This window comes from Physcomitrium patens, chromosome 20 (assembly GCF_059467195.1).
Source record: "Physcomitrium patens ecotype Gransden chromosome 20, ASM5946719v1, whole genome shotgun sequence".
In the NCBI taxonomy this organism is placed as follows: Eukaryota; Viridiplantae; Streptophyta; class Bryopsida; order Funariales; family Funariaceae; genus Physcomitrium; species Physcomitrium patens.
In genome coordinates, this window is record NC_143429.1 from 6277383 (window position 1) to 6304692 (window position 27310).

The window sequence follows — 27310 nt, forward strand, 5'->3', positions numbered from 1 at the left end:
TTCAGGTGCGACATGGTTTGCTCTTAAACTATATCTCTAGAGATCATTTGGTGCGCCCAGTTTTTGCGCTTGCAAAAGTGAATTGAGTATAAAAATTGTTTCAAATCAGTGCAAGAATGATGCTGGTCCCCCTTCATGTTAAGGAAATGAAAAGAATGTGTCCTCAATTGGGATTCCGTATGGATAACAAAACATCATCATGTACACGAGTCTTCGTGTGCTGCTCTTAAGAATTTCTATCAATTCTTCAATCGCTACGAAAGCTCTGGCCTACTTCAACATGCCGAAAGCAAATGTAAACGGGAGAGTGGGCTATCAAAAAGCTCGCAAAAAAGAGCTAGACCATGCCGTGGTCGACAAGCTCCTGCAGACCTTTGTTTAACCTAGCGGCGGCAATGTGACATTTCTCCTGCGTCAATCCACCGTAAGAGATGCGAATGAAGCCAGCGCCCCCGCTGGCGCTTCCTGGGATCACACTCACACCGTGTCTCTTCACGAGCCATCTGACAACTGCGACGTCGTCAGCAACTTCGTTTGTCGCCTTGTCCTTGGGCAGCTGGGCCCAGAGGTAGATGGCGCCCTCCCCACCTTTCACAGCGCCCTGTCCCAGAGGTGAGAGTGCCTCCAGCAGGACTTCTCGATTCTTCCCTAATCTCTGCACCCTCTCCAGCACCCACTCGGGCCCCACTTGCAGCGCTGCGAGCGCCAATTTTTGGCCAATTATGGATGCGCAAATGGGGATGTTGTCCTGCACTTTCAGCAACTGCGCTCCCATTCCTACAACCCCAGCCGGATATGCGATCTGCAACATCAACAAGACAGCCCACAGCCACTTGTTACAAAGTATTCGGAAACTGGTGATGCTACCATAAAATGCACTGAAAGAAACGAGGCACGGAAAATCAAGCATGTTGAGGAATTTGGAAGAGTTCTTACATAGCCAACTCTCCATCCCATCATGCCATGTGCTTTAGAGAATGAAAATATGTTGATTATGTGATCGCCTTCGATACATGCGTGTTTACAATCATCGTACATGAAATATCTGTTCCCATGTGCAATCACCTCAGAATCAAGACTGGTACCTTAACTTTAGTAAAAATAAATCAGTGCTTAATGCAATCTAGAGTGAATACGCTGGATGTGCCATGAAGTTCTTAAAATACACTAGGCACTTGAAGGAAGCTGCTAAAGATTCAGAAATGTTGTGTGTCATCAAGGTCTTACTCATATGTATTGTCGACGATGAGCCAAGACCCAGCTTCTCGGCACATCTCTGATATCCTCTGCATTTAACCAGAAGAACGTCAGTCAATAATTCAGAGACAAAACGAGAGACTTGTTCAGATTGACTAAGCAGGAGACAATTCAGGAGATGTAACCAACATGTCGAGTAAGCTTTACAACCTCTAAACTGGAGGTGATTAGTACCTTTAAGAGTGGTTCAGGAACGTATGTTCCAGAGGGGTTGCCAGGATTGACGATAGACACCACCTTAGGTATTTTCTTTGGATCCTTATTTTGTAGTAATTTCTCCAACCAATCTACAACAATGAGCACATACTAATCACATGAAAGTTGCGTTCAGACAACAGTACTACGAAGGTGTGAGAATTTCATAGTTGCGAAGACGATAAGTTCATTTTGATCTGGGACAATCCCAAGAGTAAGTAGTTCGAAGACATAACCAACCTGCATCTGGGTGCAAGTCAGAATCACTCGGACCCAATACAATGTCAGTTACACCTGTCATTTGATAGGCCATGAAGGCATTGAAATAATAGGGCACAAACAAGACCACTCTGTCTCCTGGATCGCACAGTGTGAGGACCACGTTCACGTAGGCCTGGAACAAACCCAAATTCACAATTGGTGAACTTGTAACGATACAGAAATTCGGACAATAACCAAAATGGAAAGAAATCACGTCCTACAAATGCTCAAATTACTGCAAAATAGAGAGATAAAAGTACGAGACAAAGCATAGAAAGTTTCAAATTCACTACAAAATCTACACCAACCCTATCGAGTATCGAACATCAAACCAACAATATTAATATGAAGAGCATCAACAGTCAGACGTCACATGTTCATTACGCCAAAGAACGCCAGAGAGCACAACGAACTCAGAAGACGATGCGACATATTCTACAATAATTGAGCTACTCAGATGTTACATTAAACCTTGATTTAGGGTGGCTAGACAAGAAATATTTCCACGCAAAGGAAGCAGAAGTTTACAGGACATACTAACCTGGTTAGCACCTGCAGTAACCATAACAGAGGAGCTGTAGAGCTTATTCTCCCGCTTTAGCTGTAGTCCACATAAATATAAATCCGGTCAGAGGGATTGAACTTCAAAAAAATCAGGTATAGTGCTGACTAAGAAACGTGTTCAATCAGTTAATGCTATGCACATCACTCTACACTTCACCGTCTCTAAAGAATAGTATCGAAAAAAGTATTTAAGTAGAAATTGGACAATGCCTTCTCTAAAAGAGCCTCTCGAAGTTCTGGTAGGCCCTCGTCTGCACCATATTGGCTTGTTGAGGGCTCGTCGACAATAATTTTTATCTTCGACAACGCTTCTTCAGGCGGCTGCCAATGCACTACACCCTGCCTTCCCTCTTCCCAGGTTAGCAATTTACGTGTGGGAATGGTTCACCATAACTCAAGAAAAATAGGGGTATGCCTGAAGAATATCATTTGTAAGCTTCATTGAAGAAAAAGTAATACGTCAATCAACATAAGAGGCTGGAATAGGCGCTGCCGCCAAGTTACAGTCATCATCAATAAGGTTATCTCACAATCAGCATTGAACAGCTCTTTGGACGACTCCACATTATTTGGGTATTTAAATCATTTCTTTTCAGCAGCCGTCTCAATCTCCTCGGTTATCACTACGAATGAGACGGCCAGAATGTGCACGGCAGATCAGAGAGACAGATGCACCTGTGCCAATGATATAACATCTGTTGCACCACGTAACAACTCCTGCATCTGCAAATACAAATACAGAATACAGATGGATGAAAAGCGTCGAAATGAACACACATCTCTCTGATGTCATGTTGACAGGTGTGAAAATACACCGAGTAAATGCAGTGGCACGTTATCAGATGAAACAATAAAGACGTGGAGCGTATCTGCTTTCACGCACGGTTTGAGTTCGACAAACATGTCCATGCATCTAATAGAACTGAAAGTCGCTCAGCTGCAATTACAGCCGACACTAACAGCAAGGGCAAGCGACAACGTTTCGCAAACTCTTCTAAACCTCAAAAACCATTTGAATTAAAGGTAACCAGTCCCTGCACTGCGAGCTAAGTCATATAAATTTGTACACGCTTACTTTGACACTATTTACTCCGGCTTACAGCTCTAACACTATATCCAAATAGATCTCCTGAAAGGACCCAAGACATTAGAAATTAGTTGCGTTTGTTTCAATCGGGCTGCACCTTGCTCTGTCTAAGGGCTAAGGCAAATACAAAGGCATTGACTCGCTAAAAATACTGATCCAACTACGAGAAAAGGAAGACGTCGCCCTGGTAGCAGTTCCCATACCTGAGCAGAGTTATCTAACGCTGAGGGGTAGAAAGAGTTTCTCTAAAACCTGGAACTGATGTCCGCATTGCTCGCTAAACAAAACCTTCTACTTGATCGATTAGGCCATCGTCGTAGGCGTTTCAGCAGGTAGAGTAATCGTACCTGAACCATGACAGGCGTCTCGGTTCCCATTACTCGCCGTGCCAATTTGGAAGCCATCTGGGCCATCGCCATCGCCGGAGAGACCTAGAGGGGGAGAAAACCAATTCTAGAAGCAGAAACGCTAAACTTCAGTCAGGCAAAATTCTGACAGTATCTTGCTTTCAAGACGGAAACAACAGAAGAGAAATCTAGAGTATAACCCACATGGCTGAACCCTCACAACCTTGATAAAACAAAAAAACGCATGGAACGGCTATGGAAGATGGATCTATCATGGACAGAATACGGCACGAGAAAGAAAGTGTGTGTGTGTGCGTGTGCGAGAGAGAGAGAGAGAGAGAGAGAGAACCCAGAATGCTCGATTTAGTCAGGGGAAGGGGAAATGATTGACGTGCACACCTCGAGATCGTGCTGCTGTTAGAATCTCTACGTTCAGCAACCACGGACCAGAGGAAACAGGGCAATGTACAGAAGTTCAAGATCCGTTTCAGCCGCTGTCTTCACACGTCAGGAATCGATTGCTGCAAATTCACCCCTCGACCTCCCTACTCAACACCAACCCTTTCCTGTGCAGAAATTCCAAGCTCTAGTGTGAGCGCATACCCAGCTAACAGCATCTCACACCAAAAGGAGGAAATAAAAATAAATACAAACAACTACCCTTCTCTCCTCTACCTCTTTCCAAAGAATGTTTCCAACGAATTTTCAACGAAAGCGGCAGATAACGACCCAATCCGACATTCGACGCAGAAGTGCACTCGCAACTCACACGAAACAACTGAAATTTAATCTACTTTCGGCTAACGTCACCAAAATCCTCACAATATATCTCTCAAGGCTCTCCGATCACTCGCATGGTGCGCCACCGAACCACACTCGACGACGCTGCGACAACACAAACACCCAACCTCCTAGGTGAGGAGAGGAAACCACAGTCCAGACACACAGAGCTTGTCAGGCCCCAGAGAACCATAATGAAGGCTGTCTCCAAAACCTCCTGCACAACAGCTCTCTGGCACACACAACTCCAGAGGACACCCGCAACAGAGGGACGTAAAAGCCTTTCTTAGGGGCATCAAAGAGACAACCGTGGCAGCACACACGGGGAGACAAGAAGCTCAGATGCCAGCATACCCTGTCACGTATCTCCACCTCGCTGGCAACGCTCATCCGCATTCACTCACTGTTCCCACACCCACTTGGGCAGATTGCCACTCACGCCCGCTCCGCAACCAATTGCAGCTCCCAGGCTCGCCGAAACTTACATACACACACACACATACACACACAATCATCACACTCAAAGACTTGGGAGGGCGAAGGGGGCCGAGCGGGGAAGAGAGGAAAGGAGGGGCAAGCTCCGGAGAAAGTAATAAGCGGAATCTTTCTCCGATGCGGGGAAACACGCTTGTCGCAAATGGTAACTCACACCAGTCGCCACCCATCATGCTTTTTTGACCTGACCGTGTCTCTCCCAATTCTTTAATGCTCGGCACCTCTCTTTCTTTCCTTTCTCTTTCCCTTTCCGTCATCACAGCAGCTTCATATGCCACTGACGCTGTAGAGTTTACTTCATTCATTGTGGTGTGTCATCACCCACATGCAGACAAGGAGCACGGCCACGGCTGCGTACACAGACGTGGATGAAGTTCACTGTAACTCCTGTTACAAACTCCCCCCCAGGCAGCTATCAAATCACTTCGGCTGCAATGTCTGTCGGCTAAAATTGTATTGGGTTTCTCTTAGATTGGGATAGGAGGAAGTTGTAGTTATTGTTGTTGTTGTTGTTGATGATCCCGCCAGCGATGTGTACGAAAGTGCCGTTGGCTAAGGATTCGGCCCCTGGAGGTGTCGATGTGGTGGAAAAAGGGGGGGGGCAGTTTGTGCTGGCTGACGTCAAAATAGCATTCATATATGCTTCGACGTTCCTTCGGATAGATCAATTGCGGTGGAAGTGATTGCGGAATCCAATTATTTTAGCAGTGTCGGGAGACCCGGTCTGACGAAGGTTGAGAGGTGGCGTGCCGGTCATGGTCACGGCTTTTGTATAAAGCCACTCGTCGAGGAAAGCATGCCCTTTTGAACATCGTCGGCTGCTTTGGGACCACACTGTTATTTTCAAACGTGACCTGATCTGGTGCTCTCAGGGTCTTCGTCGCAGCATCATCCTGCGCTGGTTGTGCCATCCTCTATACTTCGTTCCAGAGACAACGTTAACTTTTCGGAAACAACGCGGGTAGCATAACTTTGATACTTATCTTGCCCGAGGGAATATAGGACCGTTGCTCCAGGATCCTCGAGTCTGTCAAGAGAAATCATTCTGTTGCAGCATCAGATCAAGATGACTAAGCTGTCGGCTGTATAGATTTGTGGCAACAAATGTTACTTCTCAACATCACCCGTCCTGTGTGAGTTGATCCCAGACATGGAGCGAATGCTTGGAGGTTCCGAGTAGAAAACATTTGAGAACGCATTGCGTACAAAGGGTTTTTAAATATGAGACTATTCTACACCATTTCGGAACTAGGTTCTCTGCTGCAGCAATCAATGGATGAATGAAGCCTGAATGGAATATGTGATGCAGCAGACTTCAGAAGACTTGAACACAACTGCATCGTTATGAAAGAGAAAAGGCTCCCTTTCTCAAAGCGAATCCAGACAGATGGAACGAATGAAACTTTACTACATAGGTCTCGTGCGAAACTTTGTCTTCATGTATCAGAAATAAAAATGAAAACTGATCAGCATCAGATGCTTCACTCCTACGAATGGCATTCAGAGTTCAAACAGAATGTCAGTTCGCAGAACCAAGATTCATAATACTTGGGAAATTGAAATAGAGAGACTCACAAATCAAAAACGGAAATGCCGTTGGTGTGGAGTAAAACCACATGCTTCAAAAACAGCTCCCGGGTATCCAACATTCCAAACCGATAGAAAATGCTTAGTCCCGGCTTAGTGCAGGTTTGCTTTCGACCACAAAAATAAATTATGTTAAATTAAATTAAATTAAAAACTGACACACTGCGGGATGACAAGTAACGTATTCATGAAATAGAAAGAAAAACCTCAAACGAAAAAGAATGTCATTGAAAAGTCGAATAAAGGCGTACTAGAGCAAACAACATATGTGGACACATTTCGAACAAACGAGGGCAGCACAAACCTTACAGACCAAACGGAAATCATACGACGAATTGCACCAAGAAGTCCCAGAACGCGCGCTCCAATATACTAATCAGCCGAGAAAATTTCAGAGAGTATATGATCGATTACCGTGATCGACCAACAAAGTACCATCGCGGACGTGACTTTAGCAGTCAATGTAAAGTTAAAGCAACTGCTCCCGGCAGTGAACAAGTGGAAGTCCAGTGCTAAGGAAAACCCCACCATGTCTGATCACCGTGGATTGGACGAGGCAAACAACGCATGCGAAACACTGAAGCATTGACCACCCTCATTTTCTCATGCAAGGCTTTCCAAGAGACTGAAAATTCACATCCCACTTACAAAGCTAGCTACAGCGCTAACCCCACCTCCACCGTTCATTCTCAAAAGCTACGAGAGATGCTAACAATGATGTCGCATAAGTTCTCCATCTTTCCAGAACGCCCAAGAGGGATCCTCCGCCGCATCCTCATCACCCAAGCGACAAGGAACCATGGCGAGACGGTGGTCACTCATTCATCACGGGCTTGTTCTCGTTGGCCTTGGGCGCCCGCTGTTGGTTGCCCGGCTGCTGGACCTCCGGCTTGCGCTTGTCCCCGGCGCCCTTCTGGCTCAAAAAGGACCGGAACAGCGCGGAGTTCACGTCATATATCATATTTCCACAAAAGCTCCTTCGAATTCCGACTAGACTACGGGTCCAAGCGAGCCGTCGGTGGCTCCCCAGGCGCACAACGATTGTCAGCAAGCACACAAGCAAAGGAAGGGATACAACCACGACGAGGGAGAAGACGTAAAAGATGAAGAAAGCAAAGCTATGAGCTCCACCATCACCACCAGGAGCAGGGTTAGGGTTTCGCCTTAACCACGCTGGTGTCGAAACCGCGCGGCAAAGCATGCCGCCTCGCAGGCTCCCAACGTTATGAACCCCGCGTGGAACCGAGGAAAGAAATAGCGCGATGTGTTGGTTTTCTGTTCACACTGCAGTGCTTGTGGGATTCAAACTACCGAACAGATAATCAAGATTTGTGAACAAGTACAAGGAAATGTTTTAGTAGCAACAACATTGCGCATGTTGAAAGACTAAAACATTAAGTTTTAAATGAATAAATAAATCCACCTGGTAGCGCTTCCACATGGACTCTAGATTAATGACATCATCAACGTTACAGTAATTTATTTTTGTTATTTTGTAACATGTTTCATCAAATACATTTGGCAATTAAAGTAGAAGTAAGCCGTAGTTTGGTTGATTTGAAGATGAACCAGACAGTACTTTAGGTTTGTTCTTTTGAGTAAGAACTGTTCTTGCCAACGTGTTCTTCACATCCACAAACAGAGTTATCATTGAATTTGTCTCTACTTTACTGCACAGAGCTTTTGGGTAAGGCTACACGGGTATACTTGATAATTGCAAGAGGATTTTCGCTTTAAAAGGCTACCAAGAGACGCATGTAGTTTCACATATGTACACCGCCACAAACCCTATTGAGGAGGTGCAGCATCATAATAATCTTTCCCAGTGTAAAAATTTATGCACTCAAAGAAGCTCTTGCCTTGAAAATCTAATACATAATGGCATTTTCTTTACTCTTCAGAAGGGTCCAGCCAATGATGGCGACCATGGGGTTTGACGAGGTTGGTAGTTGGTATTCATTGCTTTACAGACAGTTGACAGATGACATACCAACTCCATCCACCCAAGAGAAAAAACCTGCCCCTTCCAGAAGAGAATGTAACGTTGAACACTACTAGGGAACCAAGAAAGCAAACCAAAAACTAAACAACAGTGCATAAAGGAATGTAGACCCACAAACAAACAAACAATAGTGTAATGTAATCATAATAGAATGTGATCAATCTATAAACCTAGAGAAGTAAACTTGAGGTTAAGGAACAAGAGAGAACAAAGGTAAACGAAGATATTTTTAAGAAAAGCAGATTAGAACACCAAAATGCCAGAGATGACTGAAGGTAAGACGATTAGCATTTAATCGTATGTACATTCTACGTAGTTCAACAAAGCCACAGTCGGCAAGATGCACTTCGTGACCACAGTGATGCAACGTTGTTCTACAATTCCATCACACGACTCAAAAAGTTAGCATCTTCACTGATAACTTTAACGAAGATTAAAAGAACATGCGTGAAACGGGGCCCTTTGACAGACCAAGCCGAACCTCCATGCTTTCATGCATATCCTGAGGAACGAACGTATCCGACTCCTTCGGATCTGAACACAACACGAAGTTTCAGTTTGGAAACATGGACAGAGAACTCACCAGACGGTGAGTGATGCCACTTCTTGCACAACACTTGAAGGATTCAACAATGTTTGATAAATCTGAAAGATTTGATCATTTAAATTTAAGAAAATCAGGCTGTAAAAGGCACCTCACATGTTGCGATTTCCAAAAATGAAAAAAGTGAAAAGAACTTGCCATTCAAGAAGTCTTCAAATCCAAATTCGTCTAATTCTCCAGTCAATGACTCAAGACCAAGCATGGATGAAGGAATAAGGCCAGTTGGGCGCTGGAATCTGTGCAAGCACGCGATACGTACAGTTGATAAGAAGTTGGAATTTGAAGATGTAGCAAACTGTTCACATAGTTTAACTATATAAGAAGTTTGAGAAGTCAAGAAGCGTTAAATTAAGAAAAATTATAATTGAAAACTTGACCAGAACAAATCTAAGGATAATGCACTATTAAGGGAACTTGGTGTTCAACGCTATGGAGAACTTTGAGAATGATATCCAGTTGAGTTTCTTGCCGTGTCAGAATTTGACGTTCAATGTCCATTTTCATAGGGAAAGCTGAGCCATAAGCCCTCTCAAGCAAGGTGCGTTTCGTCTGCGCCTGCATGCTTTTGGACTTCACAAAATACAGCCCACATAGGGTCCAGTCAAAATTTCTGAACTCTACACCTACAAAGTAACCAGCTGCAACTTCAACGGCTCCAGCACTGCAAAAAATTGATCAAGGGACTTGGCAGACCTATTACAAGCTTCGAATTATGTGGTTGGCAACCAGATATGAAAAATAAATAATAGACAGTGATTTAATTTCTTCAACTGTGTCTGTGCGAGGCGAAACCCTGGATTCTGACTATACTCCATCACCATAACTTCAACCAGAGGGGGGCATACAATGCAGAAAAATCAGCTCACCAGAGCTTCTCCTCCCGGAAATTTCAAACGATGCTCAGAAAACAACTCACGACATTTTGGTAAAAGAGAAGTATAAAAAAAAACAAAAAAAAACAAAACAAAGCTCCCGATCAGCCCATCTGATGTGGTCAGTCACACAATTTCATCCCAACTAAACTAAGACAAAATCCTAACTCGGGTATCGATATCTTACAGTTCGTTGAATGATCTCCACGGGATGAACGGGCAACATATCGTTCTTAAACGCAGGCAAACCGTGTCGCAGCGAGTCATGCGATCCGAGCACATCGTGTGGCAGCTGAATTCCGTCCTGAAACCACCAACAACGAATAATTGGATCCAAATCAACATAATACTTTACCGAGGCCCCCACAGCATCCGAAAGAAGACCTCGAAGACGAGTAAACTCGGCCAAGCATTCACTCATTCATTCATCAACCTACACAGCAAAAGCTCCTTCAACGCCTTCAACTCCTCCAACTCAATAGAAAAAGAAAAAAACTCCTAAAAACAATCCAGAAAAATCCATTTTTCTTTTTTTTATTGAAACGCGGGACCAACACACCATGTTCGCAAAATCGAGGCAAGGAACCGACACCAACGCTGCGAAATCAATAAAGACGTCCAGCAAGAGAGCAAACTCGGAGGAAACCAAAACAAAATTTGATAGAATGTCTCCAAAGGGTCTAAACTAGGGTTTGAACAAAAAAAAAAACACATCTGGACCCCAAGACCGTGGATGGGTGCCCTCGACCGTGGTACCATCCACGGTATCTTTCCTTGGGTTTAGGTGCCCCATGATTTATTGGGAGCTTCATTGCGAACATTATTTATTTATTTATTTTCTGTTTATTTTCCCACCGAAGTATGTGATGCAATGGGTTGTTAACACATCAGTTGCCTAACCAAAACCAGGATTTTTTTAATCATGTTTTCGTTTGATGTGAGAATTCAGACTTGTTTACAATTCTACAAAGTGAGAAAATCGAAATAAATTATGAAATTGTTGTAGAACGTGAGATCGTTGAGGCTTCAAAAGTTTGCGTCTGGGTCTTTTGATTTGATAGTCGTGTTTTACATGTGCTGAGTTTAGGGGTTGCAATATTGCAAAATATTAATGCACATAGGACCAGCATATGTAACAATTAAATTATGTAGCTCTATCTCAGAATGTTTAACATTGGTATAAAAACAATCAAATATACCACATCTGGTTGTTTCAAAAACTCAGTGTGTGGATTTGAGTGTTTTCTAATTTATACTATTTTATCTTCATGATAACAAAGTATCTCCTTTCGTGATATGGGATACTCTCCAGTTGTGGTAATCGCTGGAATTTAACGTTGTTGTTTTAACTTCTTGATAGCGATAATACCAAATCAAAACGTAACAGGAATTGGTGGGCTAGATTCACACAGATAACCACATTACACATCTGTATAAATTATCCCATAAGTATATTGATTTGGCAGATAAATTATTTAAATGTGGTCATCAGAAGTACAGCGTATTTTACGTTTGCATCATTACGGTATAACAACAAACCCAAAAATGGAGTATACACACAATATGTACTGTACAGTGCAGCACATGACTACCGGTGTGAAAGTTGATAATGCTAAGCAAAGCACAGTGTTAGAGCGACGAGATAGTCATAATAGATATATGCTAATAGTAATAGAACAGGAAATTCATGCAGAAACACAAGCTGAGGGTAGATAGTTACATAAGATGTAGGTAGACCCACACGCACAACTATCCAACACCTCATCATAAAGCGATGCAAAAAGAAATAATGGATGTTTATTTGCAAAAGCATCCATAATGGTCATTTGCAAAAGCAGTCAAAACTGCATGATGTGAAGCTTATATAAGAACTTGTTTGCTAACCTAAATAACTAAGAATCACTTGCGATGAGGAAAACTCTCCAGGGTACTTCAAATTCCGTTCTAACTTCAAAATCTCTCACCTACAATAGCTACAATTTACCTGCTATAGGCTACGCCAGTTTTCTGCAGAGCCACCTCTTTCTTGTCACCCTACTAAATAAAGGGGTACCAAAAAATTTACTAATCACTCCCTACCTAGCATATTAGACAACTGTTTCTCCATCAACGTTTGATAAAAATGTCTCTGGCTCTAAAGATTTCCCCGGCGAGAGCTAACCTTGTTAGGTACTTGTCAATATGCGTCGACCATTATCCCTCAGGGAGCACTGATTTGAAGGGGAAAAAAAAACAAAAAAAAAAACAAACAAACAAAAAATCTGGTTACTCGATAAGCACTATAAGAGGGAAGTTGCAACAAGACGGTTGGCATCATGACTAGGGGAAAGTATCGTAGGACTAAAGAAATTCCTTGTCACTTTTCTTGCAGCTTTCTACTATCGAGCTTGTTAAAATTATGATCAATAGCACACCTAATTGCTCGTAGTAAATGCGTGCGCAACAGCACTGATCGAGTCATAAATCGCTTCCCAAGCTAACTTCACGGAGAAGTAATGGTCCGCAAGGAGCAACCCTCGGCATTAAAATCATACAAAGCTTTCGTACCCAGCTACTCTGGTTTAAACCACCGAAAAAATCTTGTAAAGGCCTGGCGTCATCCACTGCCTTCAGCAGCGGCTGTCTCGGGCTCTGAAGATTCTTCTCCAGCAAACTCTTCAATAAGTTGTCGTTGCCTCTGTGTGATATTCCTGTTACAGACCCAGCCAACCCTCCACGTCAGCTTTAGTTATGAGCGGAAAGTAAACAGATAGCCGGACGACAGCGAAGGATTATCAATTCACATTCAGAGTTGTAGAACATACGTAGGAATAGTCACGTTAATCAGCACGTACTGATCACCATGGTGCCTCGAATTCAAAACTTTTACGCCTGTTCAAAAGAAGCAATCCGTTAGTAGCAGAAAAATACAAATGCATATATATATGACCCACTTCCGAAATGGTGATAAATGCTACAGAACATGCAAAACTTGTAGTAATAAAATGAACTAACAATCGGCCAACTTTATCATTTGGCACACACAATTAGTCAAGGAACAAAATACCTTTGCCCCTCATGACTTGCTTGTGTCCAGGCTGTGTGCCAGGTCGAATCTGCAAAGCGACATCCACAATCAGCATACAAACGATGCTGGAGACACGGTATCCCACTGCTGACTCAACATCCGTTCAACACGTTAAACATCAACTCATATGCATTGCTGCAAAAGTTTTAGGAAAAAAGAAAAGGAAGAAAAACAGAGGCGGAAATTTATAGATGAGGAGAGATGAAATGAACCGAACCTTCAGTACTACATCACCAGTCAACGTAGGAACTTGCACCGAACCACCCAAGATGGCCTGGGTAAAAGGAATCGGAATATCCACATATATGTCTGCTCCTTCTCTTTTGAATACCTTGTCAGGTTGTACCTTCGCAAAATGACGGACAGAAATCATTTAGTAAATCAGGAAACAATGCATCAATAGTCAAACATACGCTTAACAACCTGCCAAAATTTGACATAGTAGAGCAATTTCAATTTTCAGTATGATGACAATAGTAAGAGAAATACTCGTTACTTACTCTGATTTGCAACAGGAGATTCCCAGGTCGGCCACCTTTGGGTCCTTCTCCACCCTCTCCATGCACCTTTAAGGTTGTCCCACTTTCCACTCCTGATACCCAAGAATGTTCCCATGTCATACTTCCGCACATTTCTCATCATATCACTGTATGGAATAAGGAAGATAGCATGCAGAGCCTCCAACAGAAATTACTCAATCATCTGACCACACTTAGATGTTCCCCTTGAGAAGTTTTTGTAAAAATAGAGATGTGAACTTACATCACAACTAAGATAAGAAAAAAACAGGGGTGCTCGAAGTATAATACTGACCAGCAGGAATATCCACTCTCACTTCTCTGTTTCCCTTCACAACTCCGGCCCCTTGGCAACTACGACAATGATCCTGCACAGCAACCCCAACACGATATGATTTACATGAAGAAATAACCCGCTCCACCATAGACATCATCTTTCATATACTTCTACTCATACAACAATCTATCCAAGTTGCACTTAACAGTCCTCATTGAACATTATAAGGTATGGCTAACCTATCCGTAACAAAGCTTGATGAATACCTTAACCATGTGACCAGATCCACCACATGTGGAGCAAGTTGACTCAAAAGTGAAGAACGCTTGCTGCACTACAATCTGCACGCAAGGCATCAAGAACAACGGTTCCTTAAGTAAATTAGAATTATAAACAAGTAAAAATTTAAACTTAGATTAAAAACCAAAGCAACAGAATTTAAGAGCGTCTTTCAACTCTCCTCTGCAAGCATGTACTCTTGCACAGCTTATGAGAAGGTAAACCACTTCTGGCAAATATTTAGTATTCCAAAAAAGTTTGAGACAACACATGCAGCACAATATTTTGGAAGTGAACAACACAAGAACTTACCCTGCCACGTCCTTTGCAGGTTTTACATGTCTGAGGTTGTACTCCTGGGGGCAGCCCACTTCCATCTGCACAAAGCATAACCCAAACGTACGATACAATCAGATCTAATGATGTTTTCTTAGAAAAGACCGAAAGATCCACGGCATGCACTTTTTCGGGTACTATGCGGTATAGCAATAGATTAACTAGCCTAGCAAGTATCTCAATCTGCCTAGAAGATCAAGTGATGTTCGCGACGTATATTCAAAATAGTATATGAATACTATACCGCTACTTCGCCACAGGAGCAACCTTTTAACTGAATTGAAAGTAACCAGTAATACGTAGAAAAGGAGAAAAATAAGAGAAAGTAAAAAGAAGCAGCAGCAGCAGCAGAAGAAGAGAAAGGAAGAGAAACGAAAAGAAAACCCACAGAAATGACCAGAGAAAGGTGACTTACTGCAGGGTTGGCACCGAACAGTCGTCTGAAAATTCACCACTTTCGAACAACCTTGGGCAGCCTCCCTGAAAGTTAAATCCAACTGAACCTGATGATACAAAGTAACAACCACTTTGAGCAACAGCAAACTTCTTTTCGAAAGAAACAGCAATATCGTCTTATTACCCCTAGTACCCTTTTAATATTTAAGCGCACAATAGACGTGGTGGTCCGAATCATTGTTATTTTATGTCGATAAAAAGAAATAGAGAAATAACCTGCACGTGTGGTCGCCCTTCTCTGCCTCCTCCAAACACTCGATGAAGCACCTGTCAACAAGCAACGTATAATGATCCTATGAGTGAAGCAGTATTAATTAAAACATCGAGAATACCGACAACAAAGCCCGATGCCTCACTTCCAGGCCTTAGCATCAAGGTTTTACAAGAGAAAAAATGGGACCGCAATTAATATTACCTCATCCATGCCTCCACCAAAAGCATCCCCACCAAAGCCAAACCCTTCAAAGCCTCCGCCAAACCCTCCAAAGCCGGCACCACCACCAGGAGCACCCCCAGCAGCTGCTTGCTCAAATGCATCGTGGCCAACCTGAGGTAGCGCAAAATGAGGCTTGTGGAATAGAATACTGGACTAGTACAAAGCAGATTCAGGTCTATAGCAATGACATGACAAGTTCAAAAGATAAGATAACCAAGGATCACAAAACTGAAATAGACGGCTTGACAAATACATGAACTATTCGAGAAAATGTCATCCTATATTCATTAAATGTATCGATTCCCAGATGTGAGGTTGAAAAGAAGAAGAAGAAGAAGAAAAGAAAAAAGAAAAAAAAACTCACTTGATCATACATGGCTCGTTTCTCATCGTCCTTCAAAACCTAGAGTTACAAGTGGTTTCACAACAGACATAAAAATTTAAGAACTATCATCATGTCAAAACAAACACAATGGAACAATTAACTGAAACAAAAAGCAAGTCCAAAATAAAATCCTCTGTTTATCCTGTTTGGAATCTTACTCGATTGGGTATTACATCATCTAAAAAGCACTCAATTCAACTAATTGATGGCTAAGTCACGCTAACTCAGCACAATAGATGCATGCCAACATTCACACCTCATATGCTTGTTGTATCTCTTGGAATTTCCTCTCCGCCTCGGCATTCCCTTTGCTAACATCCGGATGCCATTGTTTGGCCAGCTGCAGCAAGGGTAAAGTGAATACAAAAAATATTCAGGTTTTTGAAAAATTCACAGTGGTGAGTTTAGAACTCCCTTTCACGACCAAACACTCGTGCTACTTCGATGAATTCTCGGATAATAATATCCCTCCCATACCCTGATCGGCGTAATAATTTGAGATAATCACAGGGAGGATTACTGCAGGAAAAGTGTAGTTGACCAAAACTAAGAATATAGACATACATTTGTATCCTTGTATACAATTAGGAGGATCATGTTCAGACTTAGTACCTTATAATAGGCAGATTTGATTTCCTTTGCACTGGCACCTTTTTTCAATCCTAAAGCATCGTAAAAGTTCTGTCGAGCCATATGTTGGACACCTGCAGTCCTCGAGCAGGTACATTTCAATAAAATATTACTTTCAGAGGTGCTACAGCAAGTAGAAGTTGAAAAGTGCACGTACTGAACTAAACCACACACAAAAAAAAGGGGGAAGAAAGAAAGAAAGAAAGAAATTGGTTGTTCTTACACAGGCTAGCACGATCCATAGGACAAACTGAAAAGGGTGCTATACTCTAGGAGCGTACCTGTTGAATGGAAACTTCGCCTGGCAGCCGCCTTAATGGATTCATTGCCGCGTTCAGCATTGCAACGTCGATTGAAACCACCTGAAAAATCAACGTCTTATTGACTGAATTTCATGATCCCTGATCAACTTTGACACCAGAGATTTTGGTGGAATATTATGGAATAAAAGAATAAACCGTCAACTCACATGATTACTCTAGTCTTGGGAAAACAAAAATACATTTTAAGGGGTCAAGAGAATTTGTAGATTTTAGGTGATTAAATACTAGCCGCCAGTAAGAAGAGCCTATATTTTCAACCCCACGCAGACGACATCGCAATTACTGAGATACACATAAAGTGGGAAACAAATTAAAAATCGAGTATGAATTCCGACATTCAAAATAATCTAGGAAGTGTCCGCACTTGAATGCCCAAGCAGCGCACCTATTCCGGCACCAGAACTTTGATCTTGACAGAAAAAATGCGCTACTCTCGTCGACAGAGCCCACGATGTTTCACTACATAATTCGTCCTGCTCAAAACAAGAATGAAATTACACGCTTCAACCTTACACATTAGAGAAACATCTTGTTTGAGGGCTTAAATAATAATTTTCCGCATGCATTATATTTTCAAGCTTCAATAACCCAATCCTGTGGAACATGCTGATGTCAATGACTAAGAGATGGTTCGTAGTTGCACACAATAATATATATATTATTTTTTTATATATATATGAAAAAACAAAAACTAACAAATAAAACTACAACACGAGGAAGGTAGTGGCACCAGATATCCTAAGCTTGAGAATTACCACGGAACCAATTATACCAAGACCAACGCATCTACAGTCAAATAACCAAACCAATCAACTACAAACTGAATCTCGAAAAACTTGCGCAATTTCAAAAACATAAACGCAAAGCACTTCAAAACATGCTTCTCCTGCAGGCACAACTAGAGCGAGAGCGAGAGAGAGATGCAAATTACTACAAACGGCCATGTCGACCCCACAAGATCCCTCAATAATATCAATTATATCAATCTCTTAGACCAGCGCAAACGTATCAAACAAACCAGCTGCACACACAACCCAAAAACCCTAAAATCCAAAAAAAAAAAAAAAAAAAAAATCGAAATAAAAAAACCAAAATAAAAAACCATCATTCCCCTTCTCAAAACCCTAAACGAAAACAAAAATTCTCCACAACCCACCAAAACCCAGCAAAAATCCCCTTTAACCTCACACCACGCTCACACCCAATTGCCACCCACAAACTCGGCACATACAGAGAAAGGAGCGGCGGGGCGAGCAGGCGCCGTCATGGAGCGGTGGAGGAGGTGTAGCGTGCGACGCCATGGCATGCGCGCCATGCCAACGATCCACTCCAAATTTCCTCTCACAATCTTGCTTCCAAGCAAAGCGCGGCTCCGTGACACAAACCGATACGCCGTCACAGCGATGAGCCTCGAAGAGCGTGGGCGTGGTGATCGATCTCAATTTGCCAGAAGAAGAAACCAAACTCTCATTCTCATCCTCTCCCTTCCTGGGTGCGCAGCTTCAGAATCCAGGCCTTGGGTGAATTGGGTGGGGCCGGAATGAGGAAGAAGAGGGTTCTGGATACCGAATTCGACGCTGCATTCGACGATGAAAGCTCGATTCGTGTGCCACTTGGAAACTTGAAGCCCTCGCGCAGCCTCGTGGTTTCGGCCCATCCCCACGTTTCTATACTCTCTCGCTCTCGCTGAACGCCGCACTCTCTTCGCCTCCCGCTACTTTAAAGCTTCCCTGTTGATTTAAAGCTTGGTTGGTGCCTTAAAGTCGCCCTTATGGCTGTCTTTTTTACTTTATTTTGATGCCTTTGTTCGGAGATTCTTACTTTTTTTTAATGGGGAAAAGTTTGTTTTTATGACTTTTATTGGGTGATTTTTCTTTTCTTCCTACTTTTTACTACTTTTTTACTTTTTAAAAAATTATTTGATGCTCTTGTAATGTAGGAGTATTAAGCATGTTGTTTAAGTTATATGTGAAATGCTTACTCTATGCTGCTGTAAATGTAATAATAAGATGTCATTTTATTTGTTGATACATTAAATTCATATTGAATGGGAATTAAATGGCACTGCAAATTCTGTGTAAGGCGTCCAAATTATTTAATGGTATTAATTTTTTTTAAATCAATGTTAATATACTATTTGAGATTTTTGTGAAGATTTAAATTGAAAAAAATAAATTTTAGAAACACACAAACCTAGAATTATTTGAGCTTATTCTTGAAATGTAAATATATCACTCCGTATTTTAATGTGCATGATATTTGGTGACATTGATTTATTCTGACATTGTTTTTTGTAAACGTTTTTGTGTAATCAATCTCGTTGAAAGTAACACTTTGGTTTCAACACTATGTTCTATATATATATATATATAAGTATAATACATGTGCTAAAAAAAGTATTTATTATCTTTATCTCAATGAGCCATGAACACAATTGCATTGTACATGTCTAATCACATAAATTAAACAAATCCACATGAGTTAAGTAGATATATGGTTGCAATGCATAAACATTCATAATTTTTTTATTATAATTATCACCTTTGATTCTATCTTGTATATTTATATCAGCTTCAAGGTACAAAAAATTTAAGACATGATATACACCAAATTACACATTGATTTGAAAACTTGCTTCTTAGTTTCAAGGTTATTTTTAATCTCATCTTCAAGAATATTTGGCATGAATTTTTTTGTATACATATGCACATATGTACTAACATATATTTTTTAAAGTATTAAACCTAATTCACACAATCCTTTTAAATTAAATTTAATTCATTTAGAAAAAGTAACTTCTTGCAAGGTACATTTTTTTTTTTTAATTTTTAATTTTTTTCTTCTAAAGATTGCAAAAACATTCAAATATATGCCTTTGAAATACAAAACATAGCTACATATTGTATATATATATATATATATATATATATATAACCATAAATAGTAAAAGTATTTATTTCTAATATTAAAAGGAAAAAATAACGAATCATCTAATTAATCAAAATCATGTAGGTCCAAAATCTATTGGCTAGATTATCAACTATTTGTTTTTTAGTGCACAAGATTGTAGGCAATAAGTTGAATAAAGATACTTAAATTTAAAATAAAAAAAACTAACCACAAGTAGATGTAAATAGATCATTGTTGATTTCACAAATTAAATTCTAGGTCTCCTGTGTAACAATGCTGTCATTTACCAAAATTTGTATTATTATATTGTGTACAAATTAATTTGATACTTTTTATAAATCAAAAAATGAAGTCACATTATTGTCATCAAAAAATGTCATCAAAAAATGATCCACAAGTTTTAAGTGTTCACGTGTGAGATTGCAGTTCACACAGTAAGCGTTTTAATACATTTGTGTACATATTTTTTGTAGTTGCATTTTAATGTTCCTGCCAAGTAAACAGTAAAATACAGATATACCAATTATAAAAGTAAAATAAAAACTTTTTACGAAGGGACAAGAATAACTTTCATGTTACAGTTAATTATTTCAAGTACTGCAAAATGCAATGAATCAGATATATTACACGTAATTCAACCATGCTCCTAAATCACAATAGAACGGAACTGGCACTGAGTCTTCCTTCCTAATTTTTATTGTTTTTCCTTCTGTCCTATTGCAATAAACAAAAAGTAACGACTGGTGTACAATTGTCTAATTCCTATGATCAATAAATGGATAATTTTCATCAAAGGTGAAGCTACCCACGTGCAATATCTTGCCGACTTTTGCAGATATATGCATCCTGCAATGAAAACACTCGTATCTGTATACTTAACATATACCTGTGATTGAATCAGATGGAATTCCATAGAATGGTTTCAACTAAAACAAAAATTAGTAGAACAAAATTAAAAAGGAGGAAGCTTGGATTCTTCATGGCTTGAATGTCGGAGCTTGCTTGTTTCCTCCGGCACGTTGTTCATACAGAAACCGTGGGACGAATTCTCGGTACGGGTCCTCTTGTCGCTTCCACTGCAACCCACGTCGGTGGAGATATCAGCTACTGTTTCTAAGCAAAGCTCTTGTGGTTCTCGGTTGGGTCAAGACACGAATACTACACTCTACTATATCAACAAACAACAGTTTCACATAAGTTTAAGAAAACTAGTGAAAGTAAGTGAAAGTAGAGGGAGGTTCAAACCTGCAGGTACTCTAATCCTTCCTCTACAGCGCTCTCGACTTGTTTATATATAGCTTGGGCCTGGGCTCGGTCTGGTTGCAGCTCCTTCTCCCTCCCTGAGAACTCATACAGGCATTGTCTCATCAGGTCATGGGAATGGAAGATTCATCAGAGTTCGATCTGGGTGGATGAGTATGCGAATCCTAGTTGTGTAGATGTGTTTAAGCAATGAGGGAATGTAAGTGACGTACTGTGTGAATATGTACAAATAATATGTGTGGAGTTGTTAACCAGGGATAGGAATGAGCTCTTCACCTGCCGTGACAATGGGTTTGCCAAACTTAATATACAGTCTTCCTGGCGTGAGCTTGGGGGCCGCGAACGGTAAGTGAAGCGACTGGTCTCCTACGTCCTCATTGAGATCTCCCCTAACATCAGAAAGTTGCCAGGTTGTTAGATTGATGAGTGGTCTGTGACTTTGTTAATGAAACTTTTCTTTGAAAAAACTACAAACAGACGTTTGTTTTTGACATCTGGAAGTGAGGTATATAAGGAAGCGTAGGTTCACATCGCTATATCGAGTTTGTCATGTCGCGGCTGATGTTTAGCTTATCAAACATTGGGTTTACACTCCAAAAGAGAAGAAACAGTAGAAAAGATCTTCACCTGATATTTGTTATGGGATATACAAATCTTTCTTCAAAAGTTGGGATTCTCCTCAAATCGTCCAGATCCAGAATAATCTGCGAAAAAAGGTTTAAAAAAATGAGACTTAAATTAGGACGTTAACTTTGCGTCTTTAAACTGAAATGCAAATCTCAATACATTAGATTCCTCACCGATTCCCTGGATATGCAGATGAATCGTACGACTAATACTGCAATTCTTTGGTCGTCGCTATTTGCTGACTGAGTATGGTGGTGAGAAAGACCCAGAGAATGACAAGGAAACTTACATCGAGCAAGTCATCCTCCCCGACAGTCGATACAGGAACGATAGTAACCCCAAACCTTGCCGCCATTCTGACAAACTCTGATCTCTTAGGCCAAAAAATCTTGTGAGTCTCGCCCTGCAACCACCAGAAAGGAAGAAGAATCCGTGAATCAGTAACTCTTGAATACTAGGTACCAAAATGGATAGATCAACACACCAATATGCAGCTTCAAAAGCTATGAAATGGATATCATATGTGGTGATATTGTCATACCTTACGGTGCAGGGCCTCGCGCGCACCTCCGGGATACAGCAGTGTAGAGTAGCCTTTCTTCAATAGCTTAAACATCGAATTTCCGGACACGGGTACTGCTCCGAATTCGCGAAATAAGTCGGGCATGGTGCCTTCCTGCAGATAGGAACAAAATCCAAGAGTAGTTCATATGGATGTGCTGTAGAATCTAGACTTGTACTACTGACACGAACTAACTGTGTACAAATTTGGTGTTTGTACGCTTCAAAACAAAATTAATCATACAGATGTGATCATGAGTCGAAGATAATTGTGCACAGGAGTGAAACTTATGGAGAGAGGCAGGTATCAGATTAAAAACCTGCAAGTCTTCTTCCATTTTGGTTTCGAACAACATAGGATGAGCTAGTCCACGAATCATGATGCCCCTTTCCTTGAACATCTGATAGATGATTAAACTCAAGTCTAATCCCATGTACATGTGGTTTCCTACAAAAAGTACTGGTCGATCATTGGGTACGTTTGAGAGATTCTGTTCCACTTTACCAGTATCTTTGGTGGAGAAAAACACAGGACTAGTCGCCTGCCAGATTAACCTGCAATCAATCAATCAATCACAAAAAAACATTCTGTTAATAATCGTCAGAAAGCTCCTACGAGCACAAATTTTCTACGCTGAATTCCTTGAAAATATTACCGCAGAACTAAATGAAGGTTACACAGACACATTAGAATAAGTAGAATGTACGTTAGAGTTTGAAAATTGTTGATTTACACATTCTAGACGTTCCAAATCAAGGACAGAAACAATGAAACCTCGTCATTCAGACAGAAAAAAATACAAAAGTAAAACAAAAAAAAACTGGAAAAGTTGCTCACTTGGCATATTTATTGTAAGCGTCATCAAATTCAGCTTGAGTTGGAATAACGAAATCTGTAACGTAGTCTATATTTCGGCCGCGACGGTATATGCCAGCGCCCTTTATCACTGATGCTAGATTAAGTCCACCTTCCTGGAGATTCCGCGAGGTCACTTGATCGTTATATAATTTCAACCTTGAGTTCTGCACAGCCTTAGTGCAAACGAAAAATCTCAAGACTTTTACATGATACAAGACCGATCATCAGGGTAGAGAAGATGCGGTACCAGCAAAAGTGTGTGGCCACTCTCTTTGAAATATCTGGTTCGGCAATTCGGCAATATCTTCCTCAGTCTTTCAGCTTCGTCCGCGCTCGGCAGCATTTGATCATTCCCACTGAAAACGCACATGAACACGTATCAGGCACATGTTCCGCTGGCAATACTTTGAACCAGTAAAGACTTCCAATAAATTGCTTATTTGATTCGGCACTAAAGCCACTCAGCCGCATGGTCGAATCAGTGGGCAGAAGACAATAACACCGTGAGAAGACACCATCTTACGCACCTAGCTAGTACCAAGACTTGGGCTCGTACAGCGTGAAGCCGAGAATTAGCGTACAGCGCCGCCGAATGGAGCAGCTCCAACTTCCATACAAGTGAGTCTTTTGGGACCACATCTGCCAGAGTCTGCACCACAATAGAAGCTTTTATACTTCTCCATCTTCCATAAAAGAGCGGATACACATGCAGAAAGTAAATAACTTCATCCAAATATTTAGTGAGATTAATCGAGGTTCAGAGTATAGTACCGGCAGTGTGGGTAATAACGACAGGAGTGATTCACGCATCTGCAGTGCTCTATCTACAGGAGAAGCGTCTTGCTTCACTTGGGCTTCCGCCATTTTAATCGGGTCACCTGAAAGTCCAAGCCATAGCTGTTAATGCACGTTCAACATTTCATGAAGTTTACTTCACTATAATAATAAAAAGAATAAATAATAAGAATAGTAAGAATAAGAATAAGAATAATAATAATAGTCGTAAGATTTTTATCACACAGAGAGCGTTGAACTTACCCATGATGAAACTCAAGAGGTAGGGAACAACACCATACAACTCCGACGGCGTTACTTGCAACAGAGGGAAGTGGGGTTGCAACTGGGACCTGTCAAACGATGTAGCTGAACAGCGTGCAGGCAAGATGCAGTTAGGAGTTTTGACTAGAAAATGTCCACACGACAAATTTTCGAGATTTTAAGAGTGATACTCGTAATAGTGAGATAATAAAATGACAGCGACGGTGGGATAATATTCAGGAAAAAACATCACCCAATCTGGATTCAAATACCGAATGACCGCAGTCTCTGAACTTGCAAGGAAGACAACAGTAGGTTGAAATTGTTTATTTACCTGGATTGGCAACAATCAAGACCAAATCTAGCTTCGGATTCCGTGCTGCGAGAGCTAACGCTAAAGTACCACCAAGGGAGTCACCTAGAAGGTATATGGGTGACTTCGGCCGATGCTTGTGTTCAGCCAACACGGCTTCCTCAGCAATCTTTAGAAGACCTGAAATTTCACGTGCCGGCTCACATGATTAGCTTTATGCTTAACGGGCAAGTCATGGCACGCAGCGAATGTGAGCATCAGGTTGCATTTAAGGAACAGAGAAATGTACCTGCAAAAGGTGTTCGATCTCGGACTGGAATGTGAAGGCATTGCATATTAAACAACCTGCAATCAACAGGGGCAGCGAACTTGGAGATGAGTAAGCCACCGTATTCACAGAATGCAGCTCCTAATCGTGAGGATTGCTGGCATACCTGTGCGACATAAACAAACCTCATCGACAGATTGTAAAATTACCTGCCGAGTGATTCATAGTGCATGATGAGACCTAGGCCCGTGCCATCCATGCCTGCAATTATCGAGGTCATCAGGGTGAATATATAGTTATGTTTTATGCTTCCACAAGCGTCAGAACAGCCTGAAGGACATGGAGATAGGTGCGAGGAAAACCCTGAAGTAAAACGCTTGTTGGAACCCAATCCTTGAGGATTAAATTAAAAATGCATCGAAGAGATCAATATCTGGAAAAACAGGCCTCACCCGGTAGGAAGAAAAGGGTCGGTGCATCAGCTGGCGGGGGAGGAACAATAGGGGAGAACCACCGAGGCGGACCGCCATCGTCAGTGAGGAAGTATTTAACCTGGAACCACAGATCAACCAGCAGGTATTGCTTTGTCATACCACTAACCGACTCATCTCATGACGTTCCCGCTGACACGAGCTACGGAGGAAACATTCATGTGACAACCGATCCAAACTGGGAAAACAGAAATTTCGAAACTAATTATCGCCAAAAAGAAATTGAACTGTATCATCCAGAACAACGGCACAAAGGCCTAGTAATCGTTGCATAGTAGACTAAACAATGAAAAAGTACTGTGATAACATGGAATCAATTTTGCAGTCCGCACCTCATTCATGTAGTTAAGAATACTTCTTGGTCGAAGAGGCACCGAGGAATCATATGGTGAAATGCTTTCAGGCTCCTCAATTATGGTCTCACGTCTCTTAATTGCTCCATTGGTTGCTCCGTTGGTCGCTCCGTTGACTGCTCCGTTAACTGATCCATTCACAGCGTCATGTCCAGATTCACTACGCAACTCCTGATCCAATTGTCCTACCTTTGTCTCTTTATCAGCAGCTATGGCTGCTAAACGCAAACGGCTGCCACGGTCATCGGAACAGGAGATTCTGGGATAATTTCTAGTTGAGTTAAAAAGCTTGGTTGTATCGGAACAAGTGTTATTTGGATGAGATCCACCATTTGATACAACCTTTGCTCCTAAAAAGGCTTTCGGTAGCTCTATACCACAAGATACCAACGCTGAATTCATGTCTTCGCAATTTGGGAGGGTTTCAAACTAGAACGGAATTCGGATTGGCGCCTTCGCTGAAGCACACACACACATGACAAGCCTGTTAATTCACCGTGGTTTACTGAGACACTGTGTGGCTTGGTCCGCAACACTGTGTAGCTTGAGATTATTGGTGCTGACTACGAAAAACCGATGTACAATCAATGTCCCAAGAATCAAGCCCACTTCAATTCACAATCAAAGTCACGCGTTTTTTTTTTTTTTCCAGTCCAAACTCTTTGTGCAGCTGCTATGTGGTGACAAGTACACCAACCACCAGCGTTTGACATCAACCACCAAACTAGGATAAGGAAATAGCGTTTTCATGTAAGGTCCGCAAATCCTTGTCGACAAGTGAGCTTAAAATCAGAAGTTAGTTCCGTGATAACAACTACTCAAATCTCCGCCCAATCTCAAATCTGCTGTTGCTAGCAGACAACCAACGACTATATTAAAAACAGGGCTTGGTCTCCCCCATCTTCCATACCTCCCCCCATTGAACCAGTCGTCGAACGAACGATGGACACGAAGTCCACCCCACCTCACTAAACTCGACCAATGTAGACGATCTCGACTATTGATACCCATCCTCCACTAACCACCCCACGCTCAAATCACCTATCCGCATCAACCCAACTCAATCAACAAGCACAATGTCGACAATGCGAGCGACCTCAGCACGTAACATCAATCATCAGGAGAACAAACCTCAAGTAAACACACCGTCCACTACACGGGACTCCCAATCTTCAGCTGACCTGCAATGTTTCCAAGCACATCCAGGTACGACTGACTACACAGCCGAACATCACCCAGTGTAGTTAAGACGCTGCGAGGGGAGTGGAACAAAAGTGGTGGATTGGCGAACACGTTAAACAGTTGGAAGGGGTAAATAGCTGCTAAAGTGAAGCGTAAAAATTGAGAGTGAAAGGGAAGGAGGGGCAAAGGGCGACACACGTTGGAGCTGCGCGAGTTTGTGGCTGGATCCGGCAAAGGACAGGACCGCATTGCACTCCCGTGGCACCACAGTCTAGAAGCATTTGCTCATCGCCACCACCCACCCACCCTACCCCCTCCAGCCACCCACGCACGCAAAGCTGGAGTAATGTCGTCGCTACCTCGACGCGGCCTCGTCGCGGGCTCGCGGCGTCACTGGTTGGCTCTCCTCGCCGCCGCGGGTGGGGTCGCGACGCCGCGGAGGCACGAACTTCTCAATGAATGTGTGAACTGTATTTTTATTCATCCATTTGATGGATGAGACGACGTTCTGGAGGGTGTGGTGGAACGGTGCGAGGGATATCCATCCGTATGAAGACGACAATTCCGTGAGGTGTTCTGTTTAGAACCGTTCGCCCTCAAAGGAGGAGAGCGGATGATCCAGATGTTGTTGCATTGGGAATGCTTTTTGGAGATTGAGCATGTGAATTTGTAACTCTTGAAAAAACA

At 41.9% G+C, this 27310-nt stretch overlaps 5 protein-coding genes across 19 annotated transcripts; all 5 read right to left on the reverse strand.

Moving 5' to 3' along the window:
* Positions 1-138: 138 nt before the first annotated feature.
* Positions 139-7018, reverse strand: LOC112273565 (aromatic aminotransferase ISS1). Of its 9 annotated transcripts, XM_090245169.1 has the most exons (13): positions 6878-7015; positions 6562-6680; positions 4846-6031; positions 4111-4277; positions 3712-3817; positions 2953-3000; positions 2488-2616; positions 2255-2314; positions 1693-1846; positions 1432-1544; positions 1228-1286; positions 937-1045; positions 139-802 (listed from the first exon to the last, which is right to left on the reverse strand). In XM_090245169.1, exons 5-13 carry the CDS (start codon positions 3781-3783, stop codon positions 338-340), a joined length of 1209 nt encoding a protein of 402 aa, XP_090101295.1. In that variant the 5' UTR covers positions 3784-3817; positions 4111-4277; positions 4846-6031; positions 6562-6680; positions 6878-7015; the 3' UTR covers positions 139-337. The 9 variants fall into 9 exon arrangements, with proteins under 9 accessions (XP_090101295.1, XP_090101296.1, XP_090101294.1 ...); XM_090245170.1 differs by lacking the exon at positions 6562-6680 and having other exon boundaries at positions 4846-6013; positions 6878-7018; XM_090245168.1 differs by lacking the exon at positions 6562-6680 and having other exon boundaries at positions 4846-6473; positions 6878-7006.
* LOC112273569 (wound-induced basic protein) lies at positions 6922-7757 on the reverse strand. Its single transcript, XM_024502506.3, has one exon. It carries the CDS (start codon positions 7532-7534, stop codon positions 7388-7390), a length of 147 nt encoding a protein of 48 aa, XP_024358274.1. The 5' UTR covers positions 7535-7757; the 3' UTR covers positions 6922-7387.
* Positions 7758-8841: 1084 nt separating this feature from the next.
* On the reverse strand, positions 8842-10706 carry LOC112273567 (cyclin-B1-2). The gene is made up of 5 exons (XM_024502505.3): positions 10611-10706; positions 10239-10355; positions 9649-9749; positions 9318-9415; positions 8842-9109 (listed from the first exon to the last, which is right to left on the reverse strand). The coding sequence occupies exons 1-5, from the start codon at positions 10611-10613 to the stop codon at positions 9009-9011; spliced, it is 420 nt and encodes a 139-aa protein (XP_024358273.1). The 5' UTR covers positions 10614-10706; the 3' UTR covers positions 8842-9008.
* Positions 10707-11826: 1120 nt separating this feature from the next.
* On the reverse strand, positions 11827-18418 carry LOC112273538 (chaperone protein dnaJ GFA2, mitochondrial). Of its 3 annotated transcripts, none has more exons than XM_024502441.3 (17): positions 17990-18418; positions 17144-17231; positions 16717-16797; positions 16418-16509; positions 16062-16145; positions 15785-15823; positions 15400-15531; positions 15201-15251; positions 14944-15031; positions 14505-14569; positions 14180-14254; positions 13932-14004; positions 13619-13710; positions 13336-13464; positions 13098-13146; positions 12856-12922; positions 11827-12741 (listed from the first exon to the last, which is right to left on the reverse strand). In XM_024502441.3, exons 1-17 carry the CDS (start codon positions 18071-18073, stop codon positions 12648-12650), a joined length of 1383 nt encoding a protein of 460 aa, XP_024358209.1. In that variant the 5' UTR covers positions 18074-18418; the 3' UTR covers positions 11827-12647. The 3 variants fall into 3 exon arrangements, with proteins under 3 accessions (XP_024358209.1, XP_024358208.1, XP_090101293.1); XM_024502440.3 differs by having other exon boundaries at positions 17123-17231; positions 17990-18390; XM_090245167.1 differs by lacking the exon at positions 17144-17231 and having other exon boundaries at positions 17990-18386.
* Positions 18419-20223: 1805 nt separating this feature from the next.
* Positions 20224-26918, reverse strand: LOC112273708 (phytyl ester synthase 1, chloroplastic). 5 transcript variants are annotated; one of them, XM_024502805.3, is made up of 18 exons: positions 26822-26918; positions 25421-25899; positions 25050-25149; positions 24807-24858; positions 24619-24674; positions 24351-24509; positions 24017-24121; positions 23750-23856; positions 23506-23627; positions 23226-23334; positions 22958-23091; positions 22440-22674; positions 22100-22234; positions 21848-21961; positions 21559-21635; positions 21208-21320; positions 20914-21008; positions 20224-20744 (listed from the first exon to the last, which is right to left on the reverse strand). In XM_024502805.3, exons 2-18 carry the CDS (start codon positions 25841-25843, stop codon positions 20646-20648), a joined length of 2235 nt encoding a protein of 744 aa, XP_024358573.1. In that variant the 5' UTR covers positions 25844-25899; positions 26822-26918; the 3' UTR covers positions 20224-20645. The 5 variants fall into 5 exon arrangements, with proteins under 5 accessions (XP_024358573.1, XP_024358574.1, XP_073385516.1 ...); XM_024502806.3 differs by lacking the exon at positions 26822-26918 and adding an exon at positions 26623-26705; XM_073529415.2 differs by lacking the exon at positions 26822-26918 and adding an exon at positions 26573-26694.
* Between the last annotated feature and the right edge of the window lie 392 nt (positions 26919-27310).